General features: G+C 46.9%; 2 protein-coding genes across 2 annotated transcripts; both read left to right on the top strand.

The window, feature by feature from the left end:
• Positions 1–17,786: 17,786 nt before the first annotated feature.
• GPR19 (G protein-coupled receptor 19) lies at positions 17,787–19,031 on the top strand. Its single transcript, XM_010575311.1, has one exon. The coding sequence runs from the start codon at positions 17,787–17,789 to the stop codon at positions 19,029–19,031; it is 1,245 nt and encodes a 414-aa protein (XP_010573613.1).
• A 3,204-nt stretch (positions 19,032–22,235) lies between these two features.
• On the top strand, positions 22,236–23,480 carry LOC104836715 (probable G-protein coupled receptor 19). The gene has a single exon (XM_010575436.1). It carries the CDS (start codon positions 22,236–22,238, stop codon positions 23,478–23,480), a length of 1,245 nt encoding a protein of 414 aa, XP_010573738.1.
• The last annotated feature ends 3,201 nt before the right edge of the window (positions 23,481–26,681 follow it).

The following is a 26,681-nucleotide window of genomic DNA, read 5'->3' as shown; positions in this document are numbered from 1 at the left end:
CACATCATCAGAAGTGGCCTGGTGATTTTTAGTACAAGGAATGGGTGTATTTGTGTGAAACAGGGAAGATAAATGAGACAGCAAGGCCTCTTGAAGAGTCACCACCTTCTCCGCCCAGTCACAGAGAAGTCTTAAATAGGCAATGCAGATAAAAAATGGGATTCAGGGAGGCCTGGTTGTGGTCGGCACTGTCGTTGCCCAGAGTCTGTGCAGGCACCGATGGCTGTTCAGGCTCCTGCATCTGCATTGACAGTCTTGAGTTCACCACCTACTCATGGGAAGAAGGTAAGGTCCTCCAAAGAGCAATGACGAACAACTCAGTTAAGCTGTTATCATTCTTTGATTTACCAGGTGGGGCTTCAACCTTAGGCACCTCCTTGAGGTGTCAGAATGGAAGGAGGCGTGAAAAACCCCAGTGTGGAAATCCCACTGCCTGGTGCCTCTCCCTTCTCCCTCCAGAGCAGAAAAACCATGCGGAGAGGCTGATGATGGACATCTGCTGCTTCCTCCCGGCACGGAGAGCCCGAGGCCGCAGGAGGGCAGCATTGAATTTCTTTCCGAGGCGCCGCGTCTGGGATCCCGGGTAAGTCCATTCTTCGGGGAGGGAGCTTTTTAAAGAGTAATCAGGCAAAACTGTTATGGGGTTTTGTCTTGATTAAAGTGTGAAAAGTTACAATGGAGCGTCACTAAGAAAGTGTAAGTAAGTGCAGCCTTGGCAGATTTCTGGTGCACGAAGGCAGCATCTCTTTTCTGGTTTATAAACCATTCGAGTCAAATTCACGACGGTGGAGCCTTCTTGGCAAGGAGGCTGGGACAAAGAACAGGTCCCTTTTTGAACATCACTGTCCCAAAAGCATGCTGACTGTAGACAATAAATAATAGCCACCTATGGCCACTCTTTTCTGTGTCTCTTTGGAGTACATTTCTCTCTCGTACAGTTTTACACATACGAGAATTTGCTCTGCCACGACCATGAAAAACTGTTGGGGAGATAGGGGAGAGGTGGAAGTCCCTGTAATGTGCATCCTTCTCTGTCCTTCCCCAAGGCAAGCTACGAGCTGCCAGGGCATTGCTAGAGCCGTCCCTAAAAGCCGCACGCTTCTGTGAGCTCTCCCAGCAGCCTCCAGAAAGTGACTCAAGGAGTAAAACCTGAACCTGCCCCAGGAAGGATTAACGACCTGGGTGCTGAGCTCCGGAGAAGAATTTACATCCTGACATAAGTGCCTCCCCACCAAATCCATCTCAGGTGCTCCGCAAGCAAAAGTGGTCATCCCGGTTATCACCACCTCCCAAAGCCTCGCTGCCCCCCAGCTCGGCACAGAGTCGGAGCCGGTGTCCCCACGGTCACCTCCAGCTTCCTGCAGCAGCAGGATCCTCATTCTCCCTTTGGCACTGGGATTTGGTATGCAGCTACTGCTTCATCCAGGGAAGACAAAGGGCCTGAGTCCAGCAGCGCCGCTGTCGACACTTCAAAGGGGTGACTCCATTTAGGCTCTTCCCAGCGAGATAGGATTCAAGCTAAGCGCTGGAGTGCTTCACAAATAACCTCAGAGTTTATTGCACAGTGGGGGGAAAGAAATTACCATATCTGTTCAAGTAAGAAAACCTGGTGTCCCCAGTCAGTGACAGATGATGGCTATTTTTATAATAGACACACATAATAGCCTCACACTCATTTTTAAGAGCAAATTCAGAAGTGAGGGGAAACAACAGGAATATGTGGCAAAACCTGGCGTCCATTCTCAGGGTTTGTCCATCGTTTGTTATATGTTTGTTTGAATCAGTTCCCTGGTGGTTGTTTTTTTCACAATCGTAAAGCTAAGCCAGAAAAGAAGTTGGCTTTCTAATGACATGTTATGCTCCAACCACAAGGCTTCCTATCTCATATTCCCCCAGAAATATGTTCACAACTGAAGCAACATTCAATCCACCAACCAAGTGTTCTGCGGACGTCAAAAGTGACTTGAGTTTCTGAACTTTGTGCACAGCTTTCTGACACAGAAGTGACTTGTTTTGCTTGTTGAGATTTATAACAATATGGCATTTATACATAGTTCATAAAAGACTGATGGATAAGCATGATATGCCTATCAGCAGCATTTACCATGGATGCTGTGAGTACATCAGTCAAGGGTGTTTTATCAGTTGTTGTAAGCAACCCTTTGACCTTTTGGGCTCTGTAAGAATTGAGTCATCAGTTATGAACCCTGTAATGAGTTATTTATATAAGTAACTTTAAGATAAAGCCTGACCTTGCTTCCTTTGCATAACCCAAGCAGCCAATTCCAGAGTAGGAAATTATTTCCCTACTGAAGTCAGTGGGAGTCTTTTTATTGATTTTAATGAGACTGCCATTAGGCTAAAAGCAAGCATGCTTATAGCACTTCTTAGGTGTATTTTCCTCACTAAAGTAATTTGATTCCATCTTTTGGAGGGAACAGATGGACCTGATTTTCCAGCCATCACCATCAGCCAGGCTTGACCAGAGAGGTGTGAACAAGGATAATTAGAGCATACAGAACCCCTAAGCCCTATGCTAGATTTGCTGAAACAAACTCCATCTTAGCACAGGCAAGTGTCTACATGTTTAAAGAGGCAGCATGAGAAAGGAAGTACCTAAGATGAGAAGGTCATTGGGACCTCATGTGGGCTCAAGCTGTGCAGGGAACTCCCCAGCCCTCCTTCACCAAAGCAGAGACAAATCACTGACTATAACAAGGCAAGGATTTTACAAAAAATATCTGAAAATAACAAATGCATTAAATGTGAACATGTAAAAATGCTTATGGGAGCGTTTATATGAGGAATCTTTCCAGTTTAGATTTCCTTCCTGGGAAAACTCAAGAAGTCCATGTTAGTGATAATTCAAAAAAGTAAAGTGTCCTATTTCTTTATTTGCCTAGGCCAAGTGAGGGGTATGCTTTCTATGATGACCAGGTTGATAAGGGCTCAATTCAGAGCTCTACCAACATCTAGCATTTCAATTCCTTTTGCTTGTGTTTCCCCACGCATCAGATAGAGCTCATCAGAATTTGGCCCAGATTTTGGAAATATATTTAAGCATTGCTCTCTCCAGCATAGCAAGCCTATGTTGGAAGCAAAGCTACCATCCCATTTTCAGGAGACACTTCAGCACTGAAGGGACTAATTACCTTTATCGCCTGCCTGTAAGGCTTGGTCTCCTGAATGCCTACTTCATTTTTGACTCACTGGGTAAAATTTTATGTAAAAGTCTTAGCTGGGTGAAAGATGCTGAGGACTAAGGGCTACTGTTTAGCAGGATGTAGCAGGATACTTTTGTGGCTACAGTAGGTCTGTGTGTTGTAAGAGACAGCTCCGTAGTAAGATTATTTCTTTAAATACCTGTCCTCCTCGGGCACCTGCCCACGGCGCTGAACTGGGCAGACCCCTGTGCTGCTGTGCCAATCTGTAGCACACACTCAGGGTTGGATACAACCCCGATCTGACTGAGGGGATGTGCAGCCAGGGCATGTAACAAACACAGCAGCTAAAGACCACCTCCTCCTCACCCTCTATATCCCTGTAAAATTAGACCTGCTCTCAGGAGGGGTATTATGTTTTACAGTGTTGATATATAGCCAGTTCACATTTCTGCAGCCCAGCAGAATGATGCTGCTAAAAAGCCAGGTTAACACTGTGGGAAACCAATCCTGCCTATTGATAAGCATGTTAAACTTATAATGGGGATAGCTCTTCTAAGGAGAGCAGTGGAAGCCTGCAGTAATCCAGTCTTCCTACCTGAAGGTAGGCAGATCAAAGCAATTCATAGATTTGGGGCTTGGTGGGGGTTGCTTTGATTTGGTTTGGTTTAAGGCAAGCTCACATCATCAGTTCTGGTCTACACAAGGCCCCCCCCCCCAAACTAAGCTGTGGTTCTCTGACTCCCTATATCTAGAACAGATCACTTCTGTCACCTCTCTCCCACTAACCCACAGAAAAAAATAATGCTCTGCAGCAGGAAAGTAAAAGCTCTTCTTTTGCTCTGCTAAGTGGAAGGTAGGTACTTGACCAATCCAAAAAAGATCTCCCGTTCAGTCATGTCCAATGAGGAGTGTCTATCAGATTAAAAGAATGAATTGTGACTCCATTTTCCTTTGCACTGGATCATCCATGCTTCCTGTGCTTGCCATAGCATCTTTTACAGCGCTCCCCGCTGTTTAGGATTCCCTGACTGGCATTGCCAGAAATCCTTTCTGTCCTGATCCTGCTGACCTGACTTTGACATCACTGCGTGATTGGAAACTGTCTCTGAGCAAGAGGCACAGGATCAGCGTCTCCAGGGAAATGAGTTCCTCTTTAAAGCAGGTATAGATCTTACCGCTGCTTCTGAATGAAAGCTTCAGCATCAGTCCTCCCCCCGATTCAAATATATGCATTAATTTAAGAATGTAGGAGATGTGGCAGCCACAGACACTGAAATCTGACTCATCCCAGCCACACTATGTGCATGTAGGTCACATGAAATGTCATCTATTATAATGCATAATGCAGTACATTAACTTCAAGGGCCGGTGAATGCTGCTTTGCATGCAATGTTTGGGGAGGAGACAAAGAAAACTAGTTCATATTAAGCTTTGATTAAACAGAAACCTAGACATTTCCCTACTTTTCTGAACACATATAAGAGTGAGTCATATTTCCTCCAAGCAACTTATTATTTCCCACACCAAGCAGATATAAGATGTCCCCAGAGTTTGTTATCCCAAAATTTCACTTTCTCTTCATGGCTCTGTGACCCCTGTAAGGTCTGAGCAAAGCTATGGCTTTAGCTCAGCTGTGGGACATTTCTCACTACTCTCTGAACCACAGTTGGGATTTAAACAGGTGAAAACAACAAACAAAACAAAAAATACCCCAATCCTTGAGGGACTATGCTTTAGGGGCACAATTCACACCAGACCTAAAAGTCCTGAGGGATCATGCCTGAGGTATACCAAATCACCAGTCCATCCCTCAAACAAAACCAGGCTGAAATGAAGTATTCTTAGAGAACATGGAGTCATTCATACACTGGTCTGAGTTCTCAAAGCTCTGAGCCAAGTCCAGCCCTAGGACAACCAGTGGAGACATGTTTAACTGGTAACAGGTTGGGCATTGCCACATGGCTTCAGCAGAGTCACTTTGAATTTAATCCAGTGCTCCTGAGCAGAATTTGGCCCAGAGAGGTTAAATGCTGTATGCCAAACTGCACGTCTCAGGCATCAACCGAGGCAGGAATTTAAGACTGACTTTTTCTTGTGCAACTCCAGTGTGCCTTCAGCCCCCCAGGGCTACTGACCCTTGTGTACCAAGCTCCAGAGCTTGGTCCCACTGAATGAAATGGAAAGGCTCAGGATGGAGCAGAGTTTGGCCCCATGCAGAAATCATAACTGCTTTCCCAAAGCCTGACCCTACAAACACAGACTCCGTACACACCACGTGGAGTACCTCAGGCCTAATAGTCCCAATACGCAGAGGGCACAACGTGCCATATATTTTGATTTGCACCTATTACCTCATATCTCTTTGTATGATTTATTTTTCTGTCCTGTCCCCCCCGCTCCACAAAGCAAACTTTCTAGCACTGAGTGCACAGAATGCCCTTTTGTCCCCAGTCAGGTGTCAGCTAGGGGACCTGACATCTCTGTCCAGGTTTGTCACTGGATTCATTGACAGGAATAAAAGCTTCTTTAATACCAGGAATGTGACAGGTGTCAAAAAATGAATCTGAGATTTACTTCCAGTTTTGCTCAAATAAATGCACAATTCAAAACAGATCAACATTGAGCAAAAATTATTTTGCCCTGCAAAAGCAGTTCTAAAATAATCAACAGCAACTGTGGCTCTGGCAACAATTGACTTCAAATTTGGGATAACCTGGGTTGTTCAGGACAAACTTAAGAAAATGCTTAGATCTTGTCAGAGAAACAAGTTTCCAAATAATATGAACAACCTGATGTTTCAGGCTCTCTGGATATGCCAAATGAGGTGTACATCTTCACCCCCCTTCCAGTTTATCAATTCCCAAATGATGTGCCTGGATTTTATAAAGGTTGATTAATTTAGCAGCTACTGGAATAGATAATGTGAACTAAGCTCATGAGAAACTAATATCGCTACATATTTCAAGCCTTGATCCTGATGTCTATGTGGCGAAAAAGAGAAAGTGAATCCCCCAAACAACTGTCAGGTTTTTATGCCTTCTTCCAAAACATTGTGCATTTACCACTGCCAAAGACTGCATCCCTCAACTAGAGAAATGATTGTGTGAGTCAGTCCAGTGGTTTCCATGTCCCTGTGCAATACTCCATCAACACAGGTGTCAGGTACCCTTCCTTCACCCACCTTCACTGTCAGTGAAAGCAGGTTTGAAAGAAGGTGAAAAAACAAAATTATCTTTCTCTAACACTAACAATCACAGGGGGGAAAACAGTAAAAAAAGAAACTTGTTGGGAAAAATCCACAGTTTGAAATACAGAGTGTGAAATATCTGGAAATGAAGTTGGTGTATGGTCAAGCTGCCGTTACCATTGCCATTCTCTGACTGGGCAAGGATATACAGTAGATGTATTTGGAAAGTCACACTCCCACCCCAAACTTTATACAATTATTGGCTTGGTTATAAAGATACCTTTCAGTGAACCCCAGCTCAATACTTACTTTGAGAGTTCTCCCAACCTCCAGCTGCCCTGAGCTCAGATGATTTTCTGAAAGTGAAGTGGCTTATTGGTTTAGGACAGTTTAGATCTATTTAGCACTTTTCCAAACATTTGTTCAATCTCCCCCCAAATTCACATGAAATTCTGCACCCAGACATTCTTTGGCAAGAAACCCCATAAAGCTACACTCACACTTTGAGGAAACCCTCCTTTCTGGGTGTTCGGAACCAGGTTCCTTCATCTGATGCTCCCTTCCAAGTTCTTCTGTTGGAAGCTGAACAGACAGTCCCTATTCACACTCTCCGTGTCATTCACTTTATCATATCTGTCCACACCTTACCCATTTCTAACTGGGACTGTCTATTCAAACCATGCTTTATAGAGAAGCTATTCCATATTTCTGACTTAATTCCCAGGATACCTGCTCCACTGCATGTAATGTAGCTCAAGAATATAAATTCTAGGAAATGAAACTATACTGCAGTAATTCCTCAGAAAAAAAAGCCTGTTTATTTCAACGTTCTTCCTTGAAAGTAGCTTTCGATAAGGAACTGTACTTTTCCTCCACTGCCCTAAAGATATTGGGTAAAAAATTACAAAAATATGCTTGGGGTTCTCCCCTGAAAAATGAGGGAAAACAAAGGAAAATACCCAGCCTTTGAGTCAGCCTTTGTTGGTTCAGCTGAACCATGCACCTAATGAGAAATCCTGAAATAGCAGAAATACACATGCCAAACAATTTTCTTGGTTAGTTCACAGGCAGAAAGTTTGTCAGGACTAAAACAATACGTTCCTTCCTTAAACTTAGAGTGGAATATAATTTATGGAGCCATTGTACTTCTGCGGGACAAACGTTTGTGAGCGACCGCTCGTTGAGATTTGGGGAGGGTTGTTATTACTCTGCCTTGCTTAATAAAGCGTATGTGGCAGAGAACAGAAGGGAATGGTGTTGGTGCCATCCCCCATTAATTAAAAAAAAAAAAGGTGCCCAATGCAAAATGGGGGGACCAGACAGTCTTGATTTCTTTTTTTTTTTCTTAACGAGTTTTAGTATCTACAGGGGAATTTAAAAAAAAAAAAAAAACACAACACCAAAACACACATTCCCAGAGGAAGCTAATTAAATATTCTCTCCGCCTCCCTCTCCTTATTCATTCGCTCCGTCTCTTTCAATTGCCAGGGTCCCATGGCGACCATCGTGGAAGAAAAAGCATCCTCTTGAGCAGCCGCACCTCGCCATAGCAACCGGGACGTCAGCGCCGGCAGCCGAGCCCCGCAGCAGGCCGGGGGGGGGGGCACTGCCCCCGGGGCTGCCCTCCCCTCCCCTGCCTTCCCCCGGGAGCGGGGGGGCCCCCCGCCGAAAAGCCCGGGGTTAAAGGGGGGGTGTCGGGGTGTCGGCCCCGTGTCCGCCCCGTCGGGGCTCCGGGGCGCGGCGGGCGGCGCGGCGCTGTCCGTGGTGCTGAGGGACCCCGAGGCGCCCGGCCCCGACCCGGGGGTTGGGGACACACACACACGGGCATCCCGAGCCGGGTTGGGGGGGAGAGGAGGGAGAGGCTGGGTCCTGGGAAGGGACTGCCACATGATCCGCATCCCACATGACACAGAAAGAAACTGGTGGCAGCAGCCAGCCCTGCGAAACGTCATTTTCTTTTTTTTTTCCTCCGTCAAAGAAGAGGGGGAGAATACCCCATCCCTCCCCCTCAACCAGATTTACAAATATCCGGGCAGAGCCAGATACAGATGTGAATATACTCCGTGGTTTCCAGCATGATTGGCACCTTCCCAGAGGTGCCTTCGCTTGGGATAACAAACGGAGAAAGGACCAGACCGGCGCCCCTGGGATTATGCTTTGGAGCAGGTACGTGGATGGATAGGTGCTGTGCTGAACGGTGCTGTGGCTAAAGGGATAGTTCTCTTTGCAGAGACAAGCGAGATGATCTTTTCCAGTAATTTATCTTACGTGTATTTACTTATGTGCATTTTAAATTCTTGGGTTTTAGCAAGGAGGACTCATTCCTCAGGAGCAAATGCTCTGCGGAGCTTGAATTTTAAGCTGATTCTGCTGAAAGCACAGAGGTGTGTAGAATTACTGCAGAATAATTATCTATATTTTCTGCACAAATCCACGTTCTGTATATCTATATTCATCATTTTTAAATTATGCCACTTATTTGTCTTAAAACAATCCCCTGACGCGATCAGGTTGATGAAAGCAGAAAATTACTTTTGCTGAGATGGAGCAGACCAATCAGCCCATCTGTTTTTATCTATCTCTAGATCCATTCAAACAGCTTCTTCCTTCCTCGTGTTATTGCACTGAAACAGTTGGGTTTGTATTTTTCAGTCATTAATTTGAAATCGTCCTTTCTGAAAGCGTTGTCTCCCTTCTTCTGTGTGGGTGCCTGGATACAGCTACTTAGGGAAACACCACAGACATAGTAATCTTTGCTTATCTGTAGCCAGCAGAGGCAAGAAGGCTATTCTGGTTTTGCTAATTCAGGCACATACTCTCTAGGAACGCATAGCAATATTTTTCATTTATCCAGCTGGCTTCCAGCATGTCAAACAGTATGTTGGCTCCACAGAGTAATGGAGAAGTAAAACTGCCTTCTGCTTTCAAAAGGCCATTTGTGTGTATGAGGCAGGATTCATAGCCAATTCTTTCTGGCAAAGATTTTCAAATGTCATTCTTGAAGATTTGTTGTTAAAGCTGCTGCTAATCACTTAAACAAGTGGCTTGTTTGCAGAAAAATTGGGTGCCAACCCAGAAGCATCCCTAAAAGCTAATCTTTTGGGGGGTGTCTAAATATGGATTTTTGGAAGCTTGATTTACGAGTTTATTTTAAACGTCCTGGTCTCAGATGTGTCAGTAAGGGGAGGAATTTCTATACCTTAGACACGTTTGGGGAGTTCTGCTCCTCAGCCTGAAGTGAGAGCCTGCAGACTCTTACTCCCCCGCAGTTCTCCTGTGAAGCCTCTGTTGGCAAAGCTGTGCAGTGCAATTCCCCCATCTGGGTCACACCGTATGATCTCCATCTGCATTTTCCTTTGCAGCCCCACCAGGCATCCTCCCTCAGGTGTTTAACAGTTTGGAGAGCAATTTCAATCAGACAATGTAGAATAACCCCCTAAATCCTCAACTAGAGTCTTCTCCCCCTCCCCACCATAAACACAGTTCTCCCAGCACCAAAACACGATGCAGCACTTTTGTTTTGGGGATTTCTCCATTCCAGCAGCTTCCATCACTCCCTAGACTCTCCCTCTGACAGGCAGCCAACACAGTTCTTGCAACTGGCACCCTGCCCAAGAAGACATCTCCAGTTCGGGGGTTATCAGCAGGCCAGCACCTTGCTGCAGTGGCTTCTCCTAGCCTGATTTTGTCCCCCCTGAGCCTAGCTCAGCTGAGACATCCCTTCCAACAATCATCTCTGCATCAGGCATTCCAACCTAACTGTGGGCTTTGCATGGCCTTCAGCCCTCCCGGCTTCTCCAGCAAAGTTAGTATAGGAAGCCTATGAAATGCTCTCAATAATGGCCATATCCTCTGATGGACGCCCATGGGAACATTCTCCTACTGCTCATTCAGGTCTTCTCCTCCTATTCCTATCAGATAAGTCCTCCTGGAAGCATCTTAAGATCTCTGGCAACTCTATCCTTAGCATGATTATTAGCCACCAGTGGTACCCCACTCTCTGTCACTGTATCTGGCACAGGTGACCAGTGTCATGTGAGCGCTAGATCCACGTTACTGAGAAGGGTCAAGAGCCATATTACAGGCATTCTCACATCCCAGCGCAAATGTTTGTACCAGTGTAAAAAATCTTGTTACCATATTAACTTCTCATGTGCTGAGAAAGCAGCTTTCACAAGATTTAATATCAAGAATTCATTTCTATATGACCTTTTCATATGGAAGCAATAAAAAAAAAAACCCTAAGGTTCTCCTAGGAGGAGAACTTGTGCTCACTGCTAGTGAGAGGGTGAGCTAAGCTGCTGGAGTCCTCACTGAAGCTGCTGGCATGTTCTCCCTGTGGGGGAGACCACACTCGGTGGGGAGAGGGTGAGAATTTCCAAGAGATGGGCAGAGAAATCAGCCAAGCGTGAGATTCACCACAGCTTATCTGTCAACACCCACCGTTGCAAACCAGCCCTGGTAAGCACTGCGTTCCTCACATCAAGCAGAGGAGCGTGCTGTGTTGTGGGCAGGGCCTGGTGTTGCCAAAAAATAATGTAAGTTTGTGGGAGAGAGCATCTATTTTTTTACCTCTGAATCAGGAAAGGGTCCAGCCTTGCCATGTCCAAGGACAGACTCAATTCCCATTAAGGAAGGCAAGCAGCCTGCCAAGGTATATTTCAAACTTCTCCACACTCTTCTTGGACAACTCCAGTAGGTGGAACCTATTTTGACAGCAGAGTTAGAAATGAGGTCAGTCCCTCTTCTCCTTGCTCCCACTTTTTCATGCCCCCACAGTCACACTAGGCACAGATCTGGGTTCTGCCATCATTTTTAGAACAGTGCTAATCTGGGGTTTTGCCTACTAGTCACAGCAATGGGAGGATAGAATAAAGCTCTGAGACACTTAAAACTTGGTGGGTCTTTCTTTTGGGGAAGAAGAGTTACATCTAGTACAAGAGACTCATAACCACTCATAATCACTGTGTACCCATTTGTAAATAGTGTGTTGCACTAGTTATGCTCATGAGGTAGTAGCCAGAGCACCGTGCTGTGTGAGTCTCCTATGATTAGCCAGACCAGGCTGTAGGCAAGAGCAGAGGAGAGAGATGGAAGAAATAGGCAGTCCGAAGGTCATGGCAAACCCAGCAATTCATTAGGCACAGCCCAGGTCTGTGGAAGGAAGGTTGTGTCCTCCCCGGGCCTTACAGATGACCCTACCCTACAGCTACTGGGGATGAACTTCTCACTGCAAATGACCCTGCCTCTCTCCAGAAAGGTTATCCTTTCTACTGATCTGAGGGTTGCAAACTCCACGTGTGCTTCAGCATAGCCCTGGCTGAAGAGAATTACATCTGTTCCCTCACTCTGCAGAAGCTGATGAGGTGAGGGTGTCTATCTGGGTAGTGGTGAGCACAAATCTGGGTCATATTTTACCACTTTCTGTCCCTGAACAAGAGCATGATGTTGGGTATAAGTGGAATCTGCAGTTACTTTAAGGGCTCCTTCCCACCAACAACAGAGGATAAACACACTTTTAGGGCTTAGGTGCATGAATAAATTACTGGGTCTTAGCAACTCACTTCAGGTTAATAGACCTATGGTGACTGCCTGCACGTCAGTCTTAACCCGCAGTAAATACATGAGAAAAATTCATTGACTTCACATGCAGGAAAAATCCATTGCTCCCAGAATGTTTAACATAACAATGAGCTTCAAGAGATGGCACCATCTCCTAAGGACACTCGGCCAATATGCAGTAATTTGTGACTTATATATGGTTTTGAACCCTGAATGTTCACCAAAACTATGCCACATGGATTTGCCCCGGGCCAGGCCTCAGACCCAGTGCTACAGGTCTGCACTCAGAGTAGTTACTCCAGACATGAGCTGATAGACCCAGAAGCAATACATGGACCCAGTTCTTGGTCTAGTTAGTTACTGCATGGCTCACCACTTACTAAGCTCAGTTAAAAGGATAAAGCTGAAAAAGGATTCTTCCTCAGGCAACCAGCACAAGGAATATAAATTGGCCCCAATCCCAGCAAGTGTTGCAGTATTATATCTTTGTTCTCAGCTTTAATACCTTGTTAAAATAGTCAGGAAAGAACAGGAAGAATCAATGAAGGTTGATGGCAAAGAGACTGCCTAGTTGCCCTTAGTTTCCTCAAGCATACAGCAGAAAAATCTTGTTTAGATTCATGCTCATGCAGTAGCTGAGTATAACATATATTCTTTAGACGTGCTGGAAATTAAGAACATTTCCTTCCTTTATTTGATTCTAACCATATTTCCTGCTCCCATGACCACCCTGCAATACGGGCTAGGCTCTCAGATACTGATATAAGATGCAATAAAATATATCAACTTACATCATCAGTTCAGTTCAGAAGCTTTTACCATAAGTTGAGCTGAGACCACATCAGTACTGAAAGCTTCACATCCACAAAACAGCCTATCTACACTGTCATATGTCATACCATCTTTAGATGCAGAAGAGGAATCTCCACCAGCTGGGTAGAGCCAGGGAGCAGGCAGCAGCGTATCAGATACAGGTATGGATCTTGAAAGTTTTATTACATTCAAAACATTTTATTCTCCTGATAAAAAAGGGGCAGATGTTTTCTATCACCATGCACTGGAATGCAGAGAGTGAGGAAGAACACACTTCACATCAAGAGATTTTCAAGCTTTGCTCAGAAGAGCTGCCCAGAGAATAGAAAAGCCTTCGTAAGAGGAACAGAGCGAATAGCTGAGCATTTTTATGAGCACTAGACCAGAGAAAAGAACTGGCAGAGAATCTGTGCACTTACAAAAGCATGTGTATCCGCATTCCTCCACTGGAAGCAGAAGTACTAAATGGCCTCAATATGCACACAGACATCTCTGCATAGCAAGAAATGGAGAGAGGTTAACACATTCTGTGCTCTTCTATAAAAGGATTATTACATTGAGACAATGCACACACAGGGCAGTTAATTTGAATTTAGGCAGGGATGAATGTCTCCTTCTAGCATCTTACACGCAGACAAAAGCCCCCCCCCCCCCCCCCCCGATTCAATTTACTCCCACTTCTAATGTTGATTAAACTCAGTAGGATGAAGCATTCCTCTTCCAGTCTGGCAGCTATTCCCAAGATATTCTTCAGAGAGGGATATTTATGGAGTAAATGGCCAGCTTAATGCTTTTGAAATAATTTGCTGGGACAAAGCTTGCCTACTGTTTTGCAGTTATGATGCAGAGAGGTAAAGTATGTTGAATAAAAAAAGCCCCTCTGATAGTGTCAGATTAAGTAATGCACAATGATCTGTTTCTTTAGCTACCTTTTTAATCCTAAAAAACAGTGGTTGGGAAAAAAATGTTTATTCTTTTGATTAAACATTTAAAAAGCCATTTATTGCATTCCTTTGCGAATCTTGTTAGGTTTTACTCTTCCAAATTGCAATGGACACTACATTTCTAGACAGGACAGTAAACAGGCAAACACATAGTAGCTATGCCATATGGTCTTTATGCAACAGCGAAGTAGACGTGGCAGTGATTTTATGAAGTTCTTGTGGCTCAAATACTTCATCTCCAAGTAACAGATCTGTTCTGGAGACTTAGCAAGAATATGTTTCCTTTGCTATCAACCCAAAGGAATAACCCTGAAAATGGAGTGTTTGGGCCTTCAAACTGCAAATTAAGGTCCATAAAACAGGAACTGTGGCACCAGGAAATCCCTGTTTGATGATTATGAGTCATTTCACATGCCCTTTTTTCCCCAAGAAAATGCAAAAATTTAGGGTTTTAAAGAGAAATACAGGAAGTCCTTATACCAGGTTTAAAAGCATTCCTGCTCTAAAATATTCAAAAGAAAAAGTGAGATTTTTGGCACTGCTGCATCCATGCAGACCCATAGTTACTAGAAAGTAGCCTTTCACTCAGCTCAATGTTAAATATGTTTAAAGGGAAAATCAAACAAAAGCATTTTTGTTAAATAAAAATGTAATTAGGCCTCATATATTTGCTATACATAATTTTTACTTTTTGTGTTTCTAATATCTGATTATTGACCTGCAAGGCAGAGGGAGACTAAAGAGCTCACCACTGGATCTGATATTTGCAAGTTGAACAGTTCACTAACACTTAAACCATATTTCAGTAAACAATGCAGCAAACGGGGACATGGGAATTGGAGATACATAATGTAGCAAGATACAGAATCTCTAGTTATTTTTTTCTCTAGTGGTGCATATGCTGAGCTTTTCTTGCTCCTACTGCCATTAGGAGAATTACTCATAATGCAGAAGTTGAAGTCTCCACTATAAAAAACAGACTTGCCCACAGAAGAAAAAGATACGCTGGGCCATAGACACAAAGGTTCTTAGAGCTAAATCAAGGCATGATTCTGATCTCAGTGCCACCTAGGAAAAATAGGGTTGGATAGGGATCCTTCAATATAAAAGAAAATCAGCTTCTGGTCCATTAGAAGCAAAAATCATCTATGACTAGGAATGCAGGCATCTCAGAGCACATTGATTAATCAGATAGCATTTACTTTTAAAAAAAAATTAAAACAAGTAATTGCTGTTCAACCGGAAAAATCTTATGCTCAGGGTAGTTAAGTCCCTATTGTTGCACTTAAATTTTCACCTGGACCTTGTGGGCAGTGTGCTGAATGACTTTGGATTTTTCCAAGGAAGAAAGCATCACAAAATGTAGTATTACTTGCACCTGTGTTCGGTGCTTCTTCTGTTTTCCTTACAGTGAGGAAACCACCACCACCAGCGACCCGTAATCAAATACTCTGGCTGTCACCACAAGCATATGGTCTCCGGTGAAGGGTGGCACATGGGAAGGCTTCTCCCGTTCAGGTATTGCTCCCTCTGTTAGCAAAGCTCCGACAGAAGACAGCTGGCTCCATCTCTTGCCATTCTCCCTCCTCTGCAGGCACCCACCGGTTACCTCTCCACACACGCCTCTGAGCGTGTTACGCGCTGCTCCCTCCTGGGAATGCCTGTCTTCTCAAAGGCGTGTTTGCAGGTAACCCAAGTTCTCCCGTAAACAGCCGTTGGGCTGACTTTTAGGCAAAATGCAACAGAAAAAAAGTACCGTTTGAGTGCTACAAGCCTGTAACTATTTTGGGATTCAGCCACCTGCATAATTAAATGTCTCAGGTCTGAACAGACACGGACAGCAGATTTGGCTCACCAGGAGAAATATCATGAGAATAGTGTTAGCGAGTCTGCATATTTTAACAGTTTAGGAAGGGCATTTCATTCTTGTACCTGACTTCCACTGCTCTTCAATATTGGTCAAGAAATTTCATCTGGTTATTCTTCTACAAAGCTTCATTTGCACAGCTGGCTATTTTTAAATAGCACATACTTCTGCATGGCAAGAAGGGAAATTAAGGAAGAAAATTAGCCCATAATGTTCTTTTCTAACTGGTTAATATGCCCCACATGTATTATTCTATTACAGATAATTCTAACATGTAATTTAGCGGGTTGTACTGTCAATGCATCCTGCCACTCTGCCAGAGACAGCAGCCCAAATACCCTGCAGACAGATGATGACGGCAGGGGAGCAGATCCACCCGATGGAGGGTGAGGAAAGGCAAGCAGGCGCTGTGTGAGAAACCAGGAATCATCTGCCAGGCAAAGCTACTAAGGAAACTATGAGGGAAGGCAACGAAGGATGAGGGGAAAGCAAAGGCCAGGCTGGGCAGCACCCACAGCCCTCCAGCAGAAGACGGGACGAGGGGCAACGTATCCCCTGCAGATGGTGCCCCTTGCAGGCGGTGGGCAATTCAACCACCATGACACCCACTGCTGGGTCTCATTACTGATGCCCCCAAGTGTTATTTTGACAGGAGAGTGCCATGCAAAAGTCCTTGTTTAACACACCCCACCGAAACAAACCCAGTTGTTACTAGACTCAGACCGCTTCAGCTACGAGTCCAAATTAACCTGAGTCACGTTTTAGCTCTCAGACACCACCTGCATGGGGAAGCTGCTAAATAAGGCCATCTGCTTTGGGAGCAGCGTTGGTGACTCAGGCGTTGACCCACTTTCCGATGATGCAGAGTCAGCAGCCGGGCACGGCACGAGGTGGGGAGGAGAGGCGCAGCGGGGTCCTGCGGCAGCCCGGCAGAGGCTATGCAGAGCGGCTGCATCCATGCAGCTGTGCCACGCTGCTCTCAAGCACACTCTGCATTTTCGGGTGCCCCTAATCTATGCCTGTGCTGTGCAGCTGATTGTACATCAAGCCTATTCCTGTGAAACACGCACTGTTATATTAAGAGCAGCTAATGAATACAGAGTCTAAAATGCTAGAGGAAAAAAACCACATCAAGGAATTAATACATCTTTTCCTCTTCCACATCTGACTATTTTTTTGCATTGCGTTATTGAAGATGACATGCAAAACAGCGCAAGGAGCAAGATCCCAAATTCATCCAGTGGCTTTGCGCTTTCAGGCTTCAGTCTGAGTAGGCAGACAAGGAGAAAGTAATAGCTGATAGATGCAGGCCTACAGTAGGCAGAGCAAAAAACATCAGCAAAACACTGAAAAAAAACCTCAGTAAGCAAAGCTAGGAATTTGGATCACTTGGAAAGCTGAGGAGGATTGTCATGGTTTTTTGAATGAGTCCATTTGGCTTCTGGAATTAATTTTTGATTTTCCGGTCATTAATTGAATCCTGATTTATCTTACACAGTATCAAGAATCTGGAGTTCAGCATTCACACAATATACCCACAGAAAGAGACTTTCTAGTTCTAATGACTAAGAGCCTTTGCACTCCTCCTTAAAAAATGAGCTCATACCTATCACATACCATGGTGTGTACCATAACTGCCACAAAGGACCAGCCACAATTTGATCCCAAAAGCTGTATTTCAGTGCTTGCATAGAAATACAGAGGTCACTCAAGCGTCCAGGCAGGTAAAAAAACCACCATCTAAAAAGTGGAAAATATGACTTCCCATTCCACCTCTCAGTATAAGGAACACCTCCCTTGTCTCGCTCCTTGACGCATTTATGTCCAGTCAAGGGAGCAGGGACACTGATGGTCTGGGGTTTTGCCACCCCCACGGACACTGGGAAGTACAGCTCGGTTTGGGGCTCGGTGGGGCGTATTCCGCTCACTCGCTTTGCAGGTCACCAGCATTGGTGAAACTGCACCCCAGTCTCTAGCTGTGAAAGGGGCATTTCTCTTTCAGAGGACAGAAGCGCCTGTCCTGAAATACTCAGGCCAGTAACAAAAATCCCCAGGAACCTTAGCGGCCTCTGCTGTACCAGACAGTCTCACCGTGTATTTCGGACCGCTTCTCTGAAATCTGCTACTTTCAGTAGCACGTATACTACTTAGAATTACCTTTCCTGGGCTAAGGTAGGTTTTTCACACACACTTGTTAAACAGCACCTTTTCTCTTCTCTCTTTATGCAGCCTGAGCAAAAGACCGGGCCATGCTTGTCCACAGCATGGATAACAGCAGCGCTCCTTTTGTTCTCCCGACCTTATTGCTCCTGCTGCAGAACAAGAGCTACCCCGAAACCTCCACCCCTCCTGCTGGCCACGGGGTGACCGAGTCACCCATAGGACCCCCCTCAAGCAGGAACCACACTGTCTTGCAGTATCAGCTGAGGCTGGGGGAAACTGCGGCAGCCAGCATGGTTTTGGGAGCGTTGTGGCTGGTCTCCGTCCTTGGAAACTCCCTCGTCTGCTTAGCGATCCACAGGAGCAGGAGGACGCAATCCACCACCGACTATTTTGTCGTCTCCCTGGCTTGCGCAGACCTTCTCATCAGTGTCGCAAGCGTGCCCTTCGTGCTGCTTCAGTTTACCTACGGCAGGTGGGTGCTGGGGAACGCGATGTGCAAGCTGGTAAGGTACGTGCAGTACCTCACCCCTGGCGTCCAGATATACGTGCTCCTCTCGATATGCGTGGATCGATTCTACACTATCCTCTACCCCCTGAGCTTCAAAGTGTCCAGGGAGAAAGCCAAGAAGATGATCCTGGCCTCCTGGCTGTTTGACGCTGTATTGGCATCACCGGCTTTCTCTTTCTACGGCTCCAACAGCGACCACCACTGCAACTTCTTCCTCCCCGCTTCTTGGGAAGGAGCCCTCTACGGTGCCACCCACCTCTTGGTGGTGTTTCTGATCCCTTCCACCCTCATCATCCTCTTCTACCAGAAGGTCGTCAGGTACATTTGGAGAATAGGCACCGACGGCAGGACTGTCAGGAGGACAATGAATATTGTCCCAAGAACAAAAGTGAAAACCATCAAGATGTTCTTAACGCTCAACTCGGTCTTCCTCCTGTCCTGGCTCCCTTTCTACGTGGTACAGCTGTGGCACCCGCAGGAAACAGACTACAGACAGAGCACCTTGCTCTTCCTGGCCGTCACCTGGGTTTCTTTCAGCTCTTCAGCCTCCAAGCCAACCCTCTACTCCGTGTATAATGCCAACTTCAGAAGAGGGATGAAAGAAACTTTTTGCATGTCTGCCATGAAATGCTACAGAAGCAACGCATACACCATCACCACCAGTTCCAGGATAGCCAAAAAAAATCACGTTGGGATCGCAGATATCTCAGCTCCGGCCAAAGCTGCCACCAAAGATTCCATCTATGATGCTTTTAACAGAGAAGCAAAGGAAAAAAAGCTTGCCTGGCCTATTCAGTCCAATCCCCCAAATACGTTTGTCTAGTTGGCTTCATTGCTTTGAAACATTCCTATGTGCCCCCAGAACAAGGAGCTTTCTCTCAGTTTTGAACCAAGGTATATTTACATATTTTTAACACAAGTTTTAGGGAAGAAAAAAAGATGGTTTATTTTATTAAATGCCTTGATTTTGATGCGTCCAGTCTATTTCGTTTCAGTTCCGTTACGTCCTGCTTTCTGGAACCGCTCTCCCTGAAGCGCGAGCATAACCTTTTCACAAAACAGAAAAGTTCTTACACTCTCTAAATGTGGGGGGGGAAGGGAAGCGGAAAACACTGCTTGTTTTCCATCCCTGCGCATGGGCCACGGTGTAATGCATAAATGCATAAATCCGCGCAGAGCCATCTCTACTTCCTTTCATTAGGTCCCCGTGAATATCCTTGCACTGGGCTTTTCCTCCTTGTTCAGACCCCAAGGGTAAGGTGTCCGTACGTGGGCATTGCTGCCCTAACCCTGAGCCCACTGACATCAGTGGTAAAATTCCCACTGCCCCAGTAGGGTCAGCGTCAGGCCAGCACTGAATGCTTCTGCGTCTTCCTCCTCGTGCCTCTCCAGAGGTCTCGTGGTCCAAACCGCCCGAGAAAAGTCCTCCCCTTGGTCTGGCCCTCCCCGCCTCCTCTCGAGCTGCTTCTACACCCAGCCTGCTGCACCCACCCAGAAGCCAGGGGTGGGCACCGCCTGGGAGAAGACCTGCTCATCCAAAGGAAAAGGGGCCACGGCTGTACCAGGCACCCAGGGACTCCTCCACCTCTGAAATTTAGTGCGTCTCCTGGCCCGAGCCCCTTCTCCTCAGGTACGCCTGTGGCACCTGCAGCAAGCAGTGCTTTTTGCCAGGCAGGAGCAGGAAAACCAGCTCTGCGCTCACACGCTCGCCTGACAGCATCCTCCACGGGTGCGTGCTTGAAGAGGTCCCAACAGGCGTCCCAGAGGAGACAAGCTGGCAGGGAGCGGTGCCTGCAGGTGCAGCCGGCTCCTGCTGCTGTGTCTCTGCCAGCGCAGTGAGAAAACAACCCAACGGGACCGGCCGGGGCTTGCGTCCTGGTGGCAAGCCCTATGTCCCAGCTGAACAAGGGGGTAGGCACCTCTGCCTCGTGGGCATGTACACCTTGGGCCCACCAGCCTGAAGACTTTACTCTGGAGGTGAATTTGGCTTGCTCCACAGGGGATGTAGGTCTACTCCTATCATGAGGATGAGGGAACAACGCTGGCAGGTCCCAGCAGCTGTATTTCAGTGCTAGCTCAGAAATACAGAGGTCACGCGAGCGGCCAGGTGGGTGAAAAGCACCGTCTAAAAAGGAGACGGATTGCTGACCCCGTTAGCATTAGGGGAGGCATTGTAGCCAGCAGCAATGAGAGTCCATGCTGGATGACTGCTCTGTGCTGCTTTAGGGAGGTAAACACTGAGGGCCCCCAAGCCCAACTGCTCTCCACCTGTCCTAGGGAGCTGTTTGGCAGCTAACAAACAGAGCCATCGTCTCCTTTAAAGCCAGTTCCAAGCTCCCTTCTTGCCTCGTGCTCACCGATCTGCTGACGTTCACTACCCGGCCTCAGAGCCGTGAAGGCTCTGTGTCACCAGTGCCCAGGCAAGGCAACGTCTGTACGGGGGATGGAAAGAAGGAGGAAGGAGCGCAAGCAAGGGTCTGGCAAGCAAAGCAGGGGACCTGCTGGGAAGGAAAAGGAGAAAGGGGGGACTGGAAGCTGAGCCATTCATGTTTAAAAAGAACAGCAGGGTTTGGACGCGGCTGGCAACCCCCACACCCCTGCCAACCCGCAGGTCGTGTCGACGGAGGATTGCTGAGCTTAGAAATTTGGCACGTCCCAAGGCCCAGGCAAGGCGACTGGGTCCCTTCCCAGAGCTGGGCAAGAGGGCAGAGGTTCCGTGGGCAGAGGTTCCGTGTTCTGTGTTGGTGTCAGTTGCTCAGGGCAACCCTTCAGTTGCCCCTCGGGTCACCCACAGACCTGCAGAACCTGCAGCTCGGTGGAGGACGGGCTTCGCTCGGCAGCCGGCCTCGACAGGGTGAGCTGTCAAGAGTCACACTTGCTGCTTGGGAGGTCCCTGACCAAGGTAAGGACATCGACCCTCTCCCCGGGTCTTCTCCAGCGCGCAGAGAGCCTCGACGGCTGACACGGCAGTCGCATCTAGTAGCGACAGTTCTACCGACACAACCCGAGGCTCTGCGGCTGGAAATCCCCCCACATCTCAGCTGGACAAGGACATTCCCCTCCTCCCCCCGAGTCTCCCTTCCGAATCAAAACTCTGCCGTTGATAAAAAAGTCTCCTGCGGGTTTTGGGAGGAGGTTGTGCCACCTTGCTCTCAGGGTGACAGAGGGAAATGCTGCCCTCCATGGGGCGGCTAACTTAAGAGGCAAAAAGATGGGCGGGGAGAGCGTTGATGTTCAGGGCAGACACTTTAAGGTACACAATGTCCCGCTCTGGACGAAAGTTCCCTCGCTGCGGGAGGGCTGAGGAGGATTCACGGTGAGGAGCGCCCACCCAGCTCGCTGCCTGTCCTTCCGCTGTGCTCATCTTCCCTTCGCCTTCAAAGCCAGACCTCGCTTACCTACCAAAATTACCTCCAGAAACACAAAGGTTCAGGGATAGGAGGGATATTAACACCAAAGTTACTAACGATCGGATGGGAGCAGGGTTGGGCTGCTAGTATCCTTAGCAATGTAGGTGTCCTTATCGTGGAAAATATGACTTCCCATTCCACCTCTCAGTATAAGGAACACCTCCCTTGTCTCGCTCCTTGACGCATTTATGTCCAGTCAAGGGAGCAGGGACACTGATGGTCTGGGGTTTTGCCACCCCCACGGACACTGGGAAGTACAGCTCGGTTTGGGGCTCGGTGGGGCGTATTCCGCTCACTCGCTTTGCAGGTCACCAGCATTGGTGAAACTGCACCCCAGTCTCTAGCTGTGAAAGGGGCATTTCTCTTTCAGAGGACAGAAGCGCCTGTCCTGAAATACTCAGGCCAGTAACAAAAATCCCCAGGAACCTTAGCGGCCTCTGCTGTACCAGACAGTCTCACCGTGTATTTCGGACCGCTTCTCTGAAATCTGCTACTTTCAGTAGCACGTATACTACTTAGAATTACCTTTCCTGGGCTAAGGTAGGTTTTTCACACACACTTGTTAAACAGCACCTTTTCTCTTCTCTCTTTATGCAGCCTGAGCAAAAGACCGGGCCATGCTTGTCCACAGCATGGATAACAGCAGCGCTCCTTTTGTTCTCCCGACCTTATTGCTCCTGCTGCAGAACAAGAGCTACCCCGAAACCTCCACCCCTCCTGCTGGCCACGGGGTGACCGAGTCACCCATAGGACCCCCCTCAAGCAGGAACCACACTGTCTTGCAGTATCAGCTGAGGCTGGGGGAAACTGCGGCAGCCAGCATGGTTTTGGGAGCGTTGTGGCTGGTCTCCGTCCTTGGAAACTCCCTCGTCTGCTTAGCGATCCACAGGAGCAGGAGGACGCAATCCACCACCGACTATTTTGTCGTCTCCCTGGCTTGCGCAGACCTTCTCATCAGTGTCGCAAGCGTGCCCTTCGTGCTGCTTCAGTTTACCTATGGCAGGTGGGTGCTGGGGAACGCGATGTGCAAGCTGGTAAGGTACGTGCAGTACCTCACCCCTGGCGTCCAGATATACGTGCTCCTCTCGATATGCGTGGATCGATTCTACACTATCCTCTACCCCCTGAGCTTCAAAGTGTCCAGGGAGAAAGCCAAGAAGATGATCCTGGCCTCCTGGCTGTTTGACGCTGTATTGGCATCACCGGCTTTCTCTTTCTACGGCTCCAACAGCGACCACCACTGCAACTTCTTCCTCCCCGCTTCTTGGGAAGGAGCCCTCTACGGTGCCACCCACCTCTTGGTGGTGTTTCTGATCCCTTCCACCCTCATCATCCTCTTCTACCAGAAGGTCGTCAGGTACATTTGGAGAATAGGCACCGACGGCAGGACTGTCAGGAGGACAATGAATATTGTCCCAAGAACAAAAGTGAAAACCATCAAGATGCTCTTAACGCTCAACTCGGTCTTCCTCCTGTCCTGGCTCCCTTTCTACGTGGTACAGCTGTGGCACCCGCAGGAAACAGACTACAGACAGAGCACCTTGCTCTTCCTGGCCGTCACCTGGGTTTCTTTCAGCTCTTCAGCCTCCAAGCCAACCCTCTACTCCGTGTATAATGCCAACTTCAGAAGAGGGATGAAAGAAATTTGTTGCATGTCTGCCATGAAACGCTACAGAAGCAACGCATACACCATCACCACCAGTTCCAGGATAGCCAAAAAAAATCACGTTGGGATCGCAGATATCTCAGCTCCGGCCAAAGCTGCCACCAAAGATTCCATCTATGATGCTTTTAACAGAGAAGAACAAGGAAAAAATCTTCCCGGGCCTGTTGAGCCCCATCCCCCAGATAATCCCGTCTAGCTGGCTTCATTGCTTTGAAACATTCCTATGTGCCCCCAGAACAAGGAGCTTTCTCTCAGTTTTGAACTAACATTTATTTAGGTGTTTTTAACGTAGCTTTCAGGGAAGAAAAAAAGACGTTTGGGTTTATTAAATGCCTTGATTTTGATGCGTCCAGTCTATTTCGTTTCAGTTCCGTTACGTCCTGCTTTCTGGAACCGCTCTCCCTGAAGCGCGAGCATAACCTTTTCACAAAACAGAAAAGTTCTTACACTCTCGAAATGTGGGGGGGGAAGGGAAGCGGAAAACACTGCTTGTTTTCCATCCCTGTGCATGGGCTATGATGTATAAATGCAGAAAACCACCCAAAGCCATCTATAGTTTCGAAACAGCCTTTTTTTCTTTTTTGGTTTTTTTTTTTTTCAGTTATTAACCTCATTAATTAGAACTGGACAGATTCTGTGTGTGGAATATTGATTTCTTTTCTTAATTTCCAGAATATTGTCCAGAAGTACAGTAGCACACCATCAGAAAACACAGGTAAGTATTCATCCACAAAATGAAGTCAGAACTAGCGTCCGCTTGGTGAATTTCCCTTACTCTGCTGGATCCATGTGTTCCCATGAGCTGCAGCCATGGAAGCTGCAGCCCAGGCTGCTGCACCCCTCGCCAGGAAAGTTTCCATTTTGTCTTTTCTACAGTGCTGACAGGAGAGTTCCGCAGGGCCCAGACCTGAGTTCTGTCCATCCCAGTATCCTATCATTGACCATAGCCATCAGCTGGTACTTGAGAACAGAGCGTAGGAAGGCGGGTAGGAAGCAGGGAAGCTACAGAGCACTTACTCTACTGACACCTCACTCCAGCCTCCAGCAGTCACTGCTAAGAATTAACACCCTTCACAGGGTAGCTGCCTAAAAGTGGTGCCATTCAGTAAATCTGGACCAGATCGAGAATGGGCCTAGTCAAAGTCCCAAGGACTGGACAAGAAGCCCCACCCTGCTTGCTCAGCCCCTATCTGAGTGGATTTCAGGAGAGTTTTGCCTGAGAATCAGGGATTTGACCTCTTTTCAGCTGAGGATCTCAAGCACTTGCTTCCTATTCTCTATTTACTTCTCAACTAGCTCTGACAAAGTCAGTAGATGGTGAATAGTTGATCCCCACCCACTCTCTCTTTGCCAGTCTTGGGTTTGTAAACCTCTATCACATATTATCTCAGTTATTTCTTTTCTGGACTAAAGTCTCATCCCACTCAGTCATTTCTTGCGCAGAACCAGCTCCAGACCAGGCTCTCCTTGGAGCACCTTGATGTAGCAGCCAGGGCATGGCCAAGCATCCTCAAGTTCAAACTATCAGCAGCTATTTCACACTCAAGTCATCCTAAAAGCATTGTGGACACTTTGATCCTAGGCATTAAATTAGGCAATAGAAGACTGTGCAGGTGTCAGCTATCCCTCCATATACTCCTATTTCAAAATCTTAAGCTCCCCGCTGTATGTTTGAAAGAGACATCCTCATCCACAACCTCCTCAGAGAAGGATTATCTTTTCCTTCTGCTCTCAGAGCAAATGTGGCACAGCTGGGTTCCTGTTCATGCCTGGGGCCTGGAAGTGCTGCAGTAATGAAAGTTAATAGAACAAAAGAAGCGAGTACTACAGGGTGTATTAAACACACTTAAGTATCTCCCTTTCCCGTCAGCAGGGAGCAGAAGCACACATGTGGTGGAGCCCCAAGCTGACATCCTCTGACGAGACTCTCATGCTGGCATTGTGGGTGGGGAAACTCCTTTGTTGAGAAATATTCCTGCATGTATGGTAGAAAACTTCCTTCCTCCTCCTCTACCATATGAAGTACGGTTGTAAGAACCCTTACTAACTGCAGGAACACTTCCAGTATGTATTTCACAAATTCAGAAATCCCCATTAAATAAGGACCTGGTATTTCTCATTAAGGCCATTAGCAAAAACTCCCATGAATTGGGAGGAGAGAGGACCTTGAAAATGAGACAAGACCAATTTTCTGTGTTGTTCATGTTCCGAGCAGGTTGTTTCTCCCTGAAACATCACCGTATGCTTAGTTTTTCTTTGCCACTTAATTACCTCTGAGACAGTAAAATCAGAGCTAGGGTAAGCAAGCCAGGTCAACTTTGCAATGTTATTTTTAATGTTGGGTTGCAAAACTGAAACCCAACAGTTGTTCTTCTCGTTAGTAGTTTTATTAAAGAAACAAGACTGAACAGAATGAGCCCTGAGGTTGTAGAGGACCACAGGGTCATGGTTACCCACCTCCCACTAGGTCTGAGTCCAGAGGGACCCAGGACACTTGTTCCTTCAAGTCTATGTGAATGGGAGTGCACGAGGCGGCCTTGTTATCTAGGCATCAAGGACAGGACAGACCGTAACAGTCACTGTCCTGTTGAGGTGTATCCAGAGAGGCTGTAGATGGTGAGCCCTTGTACAGACAGACCCCAAAGATGTTCCGGTGGATGCTGCCTGTGCACAGCCAGCTTCCAGCCCACAGATGAGGAGCAGGAGTCAGACCATTGTGGATCCTGAAGGAAAATACTGCTGCAGCCATCACGTGCAGGAGCTGCTACCTTCAGACTTGCTCCATTGCTGAAACAGAAGGGAGGGAGAGAGGCAGTCCACCCCTAAGGCACTAGCACCATGTTGCAGACCCACAGTCTGCTAAATGTCATTTCACATACAAAGCCCAAAGAACACACCAGTGGGTGTGAAACCACAGATTTCTGTGCAACTTGCCCTCTTGTGAACTCAACCGCATTTCTCCACCTCTCAGAAGTTGTAAAAGGCAAGGAAAAGTCCAGGACTGCCATGACACAACAGCTAGGGACACAATGTCCCTGGGTTGAAACAGTTGGCAGTTCTGCCCTGAAATCACAGGGCTAACTGGCCCTGTGACCATGAGCAAAGACTGGAGGTTGGCTTTCTTAAACCACCTTCCCATATGAGTAAAAGCGCAGTCACAGTTGTATCAGAGTAAGCGTGACTCTGCTTGTATAGCTTCTTTTAGCCAATACTATACTGGTAAAAACACATTCTCACTAACATAAGCTGTGTTTGAACTTGGAGGAATTTGCCCATGCAGCTGCCCTTTATGCAGTTATACTGATAAACCTTCCTGATTTCTACTTCCATGTAATGCAGCTTTCAGTATGGTTAAAAAAATTATCCAGAGCAATCAAAAAAACACCACTGCTTCAGT

This window comes from Haliaeetus leucocephalus, unplaced genomic scaffold (assembly GCF_000737465.1).
Source record: "Haliaeetus leucocephalus isolate CR32 unplaced genomic scaffold, Haliaeetus_leucocephalus-4.0 Scaffold473, whole genome shotgun sequence".
Taxonomy (NCBI): Eukaryota; Metazoa; Chordata; class Aves; order Accipitriformes; family Accipitridae; genus Haliaeetus; species Haliaeetus leucocephalus.
The sequence above is the reverse complement of the archived record's forward strand: the minus strand, read 5'-3'. Positions and strand labels throughout refer to the sequence as shown.

Coding starts and splice junctions, on each gene's coding strand:
- LOC104836715 (XM_010575436.1), top strand. CDS start 22,236: ATGCTTGTCCACAGCATGGATAACAGCAGCGCTCCTTTTGTTCTCCCG.
- GPR19 (XM_010575311.1), top strand. CDS start 17,787: ATGCTTGTCCACAGCATGGATAACAGCAGCGCTCCTTTTGTTCTCCCG.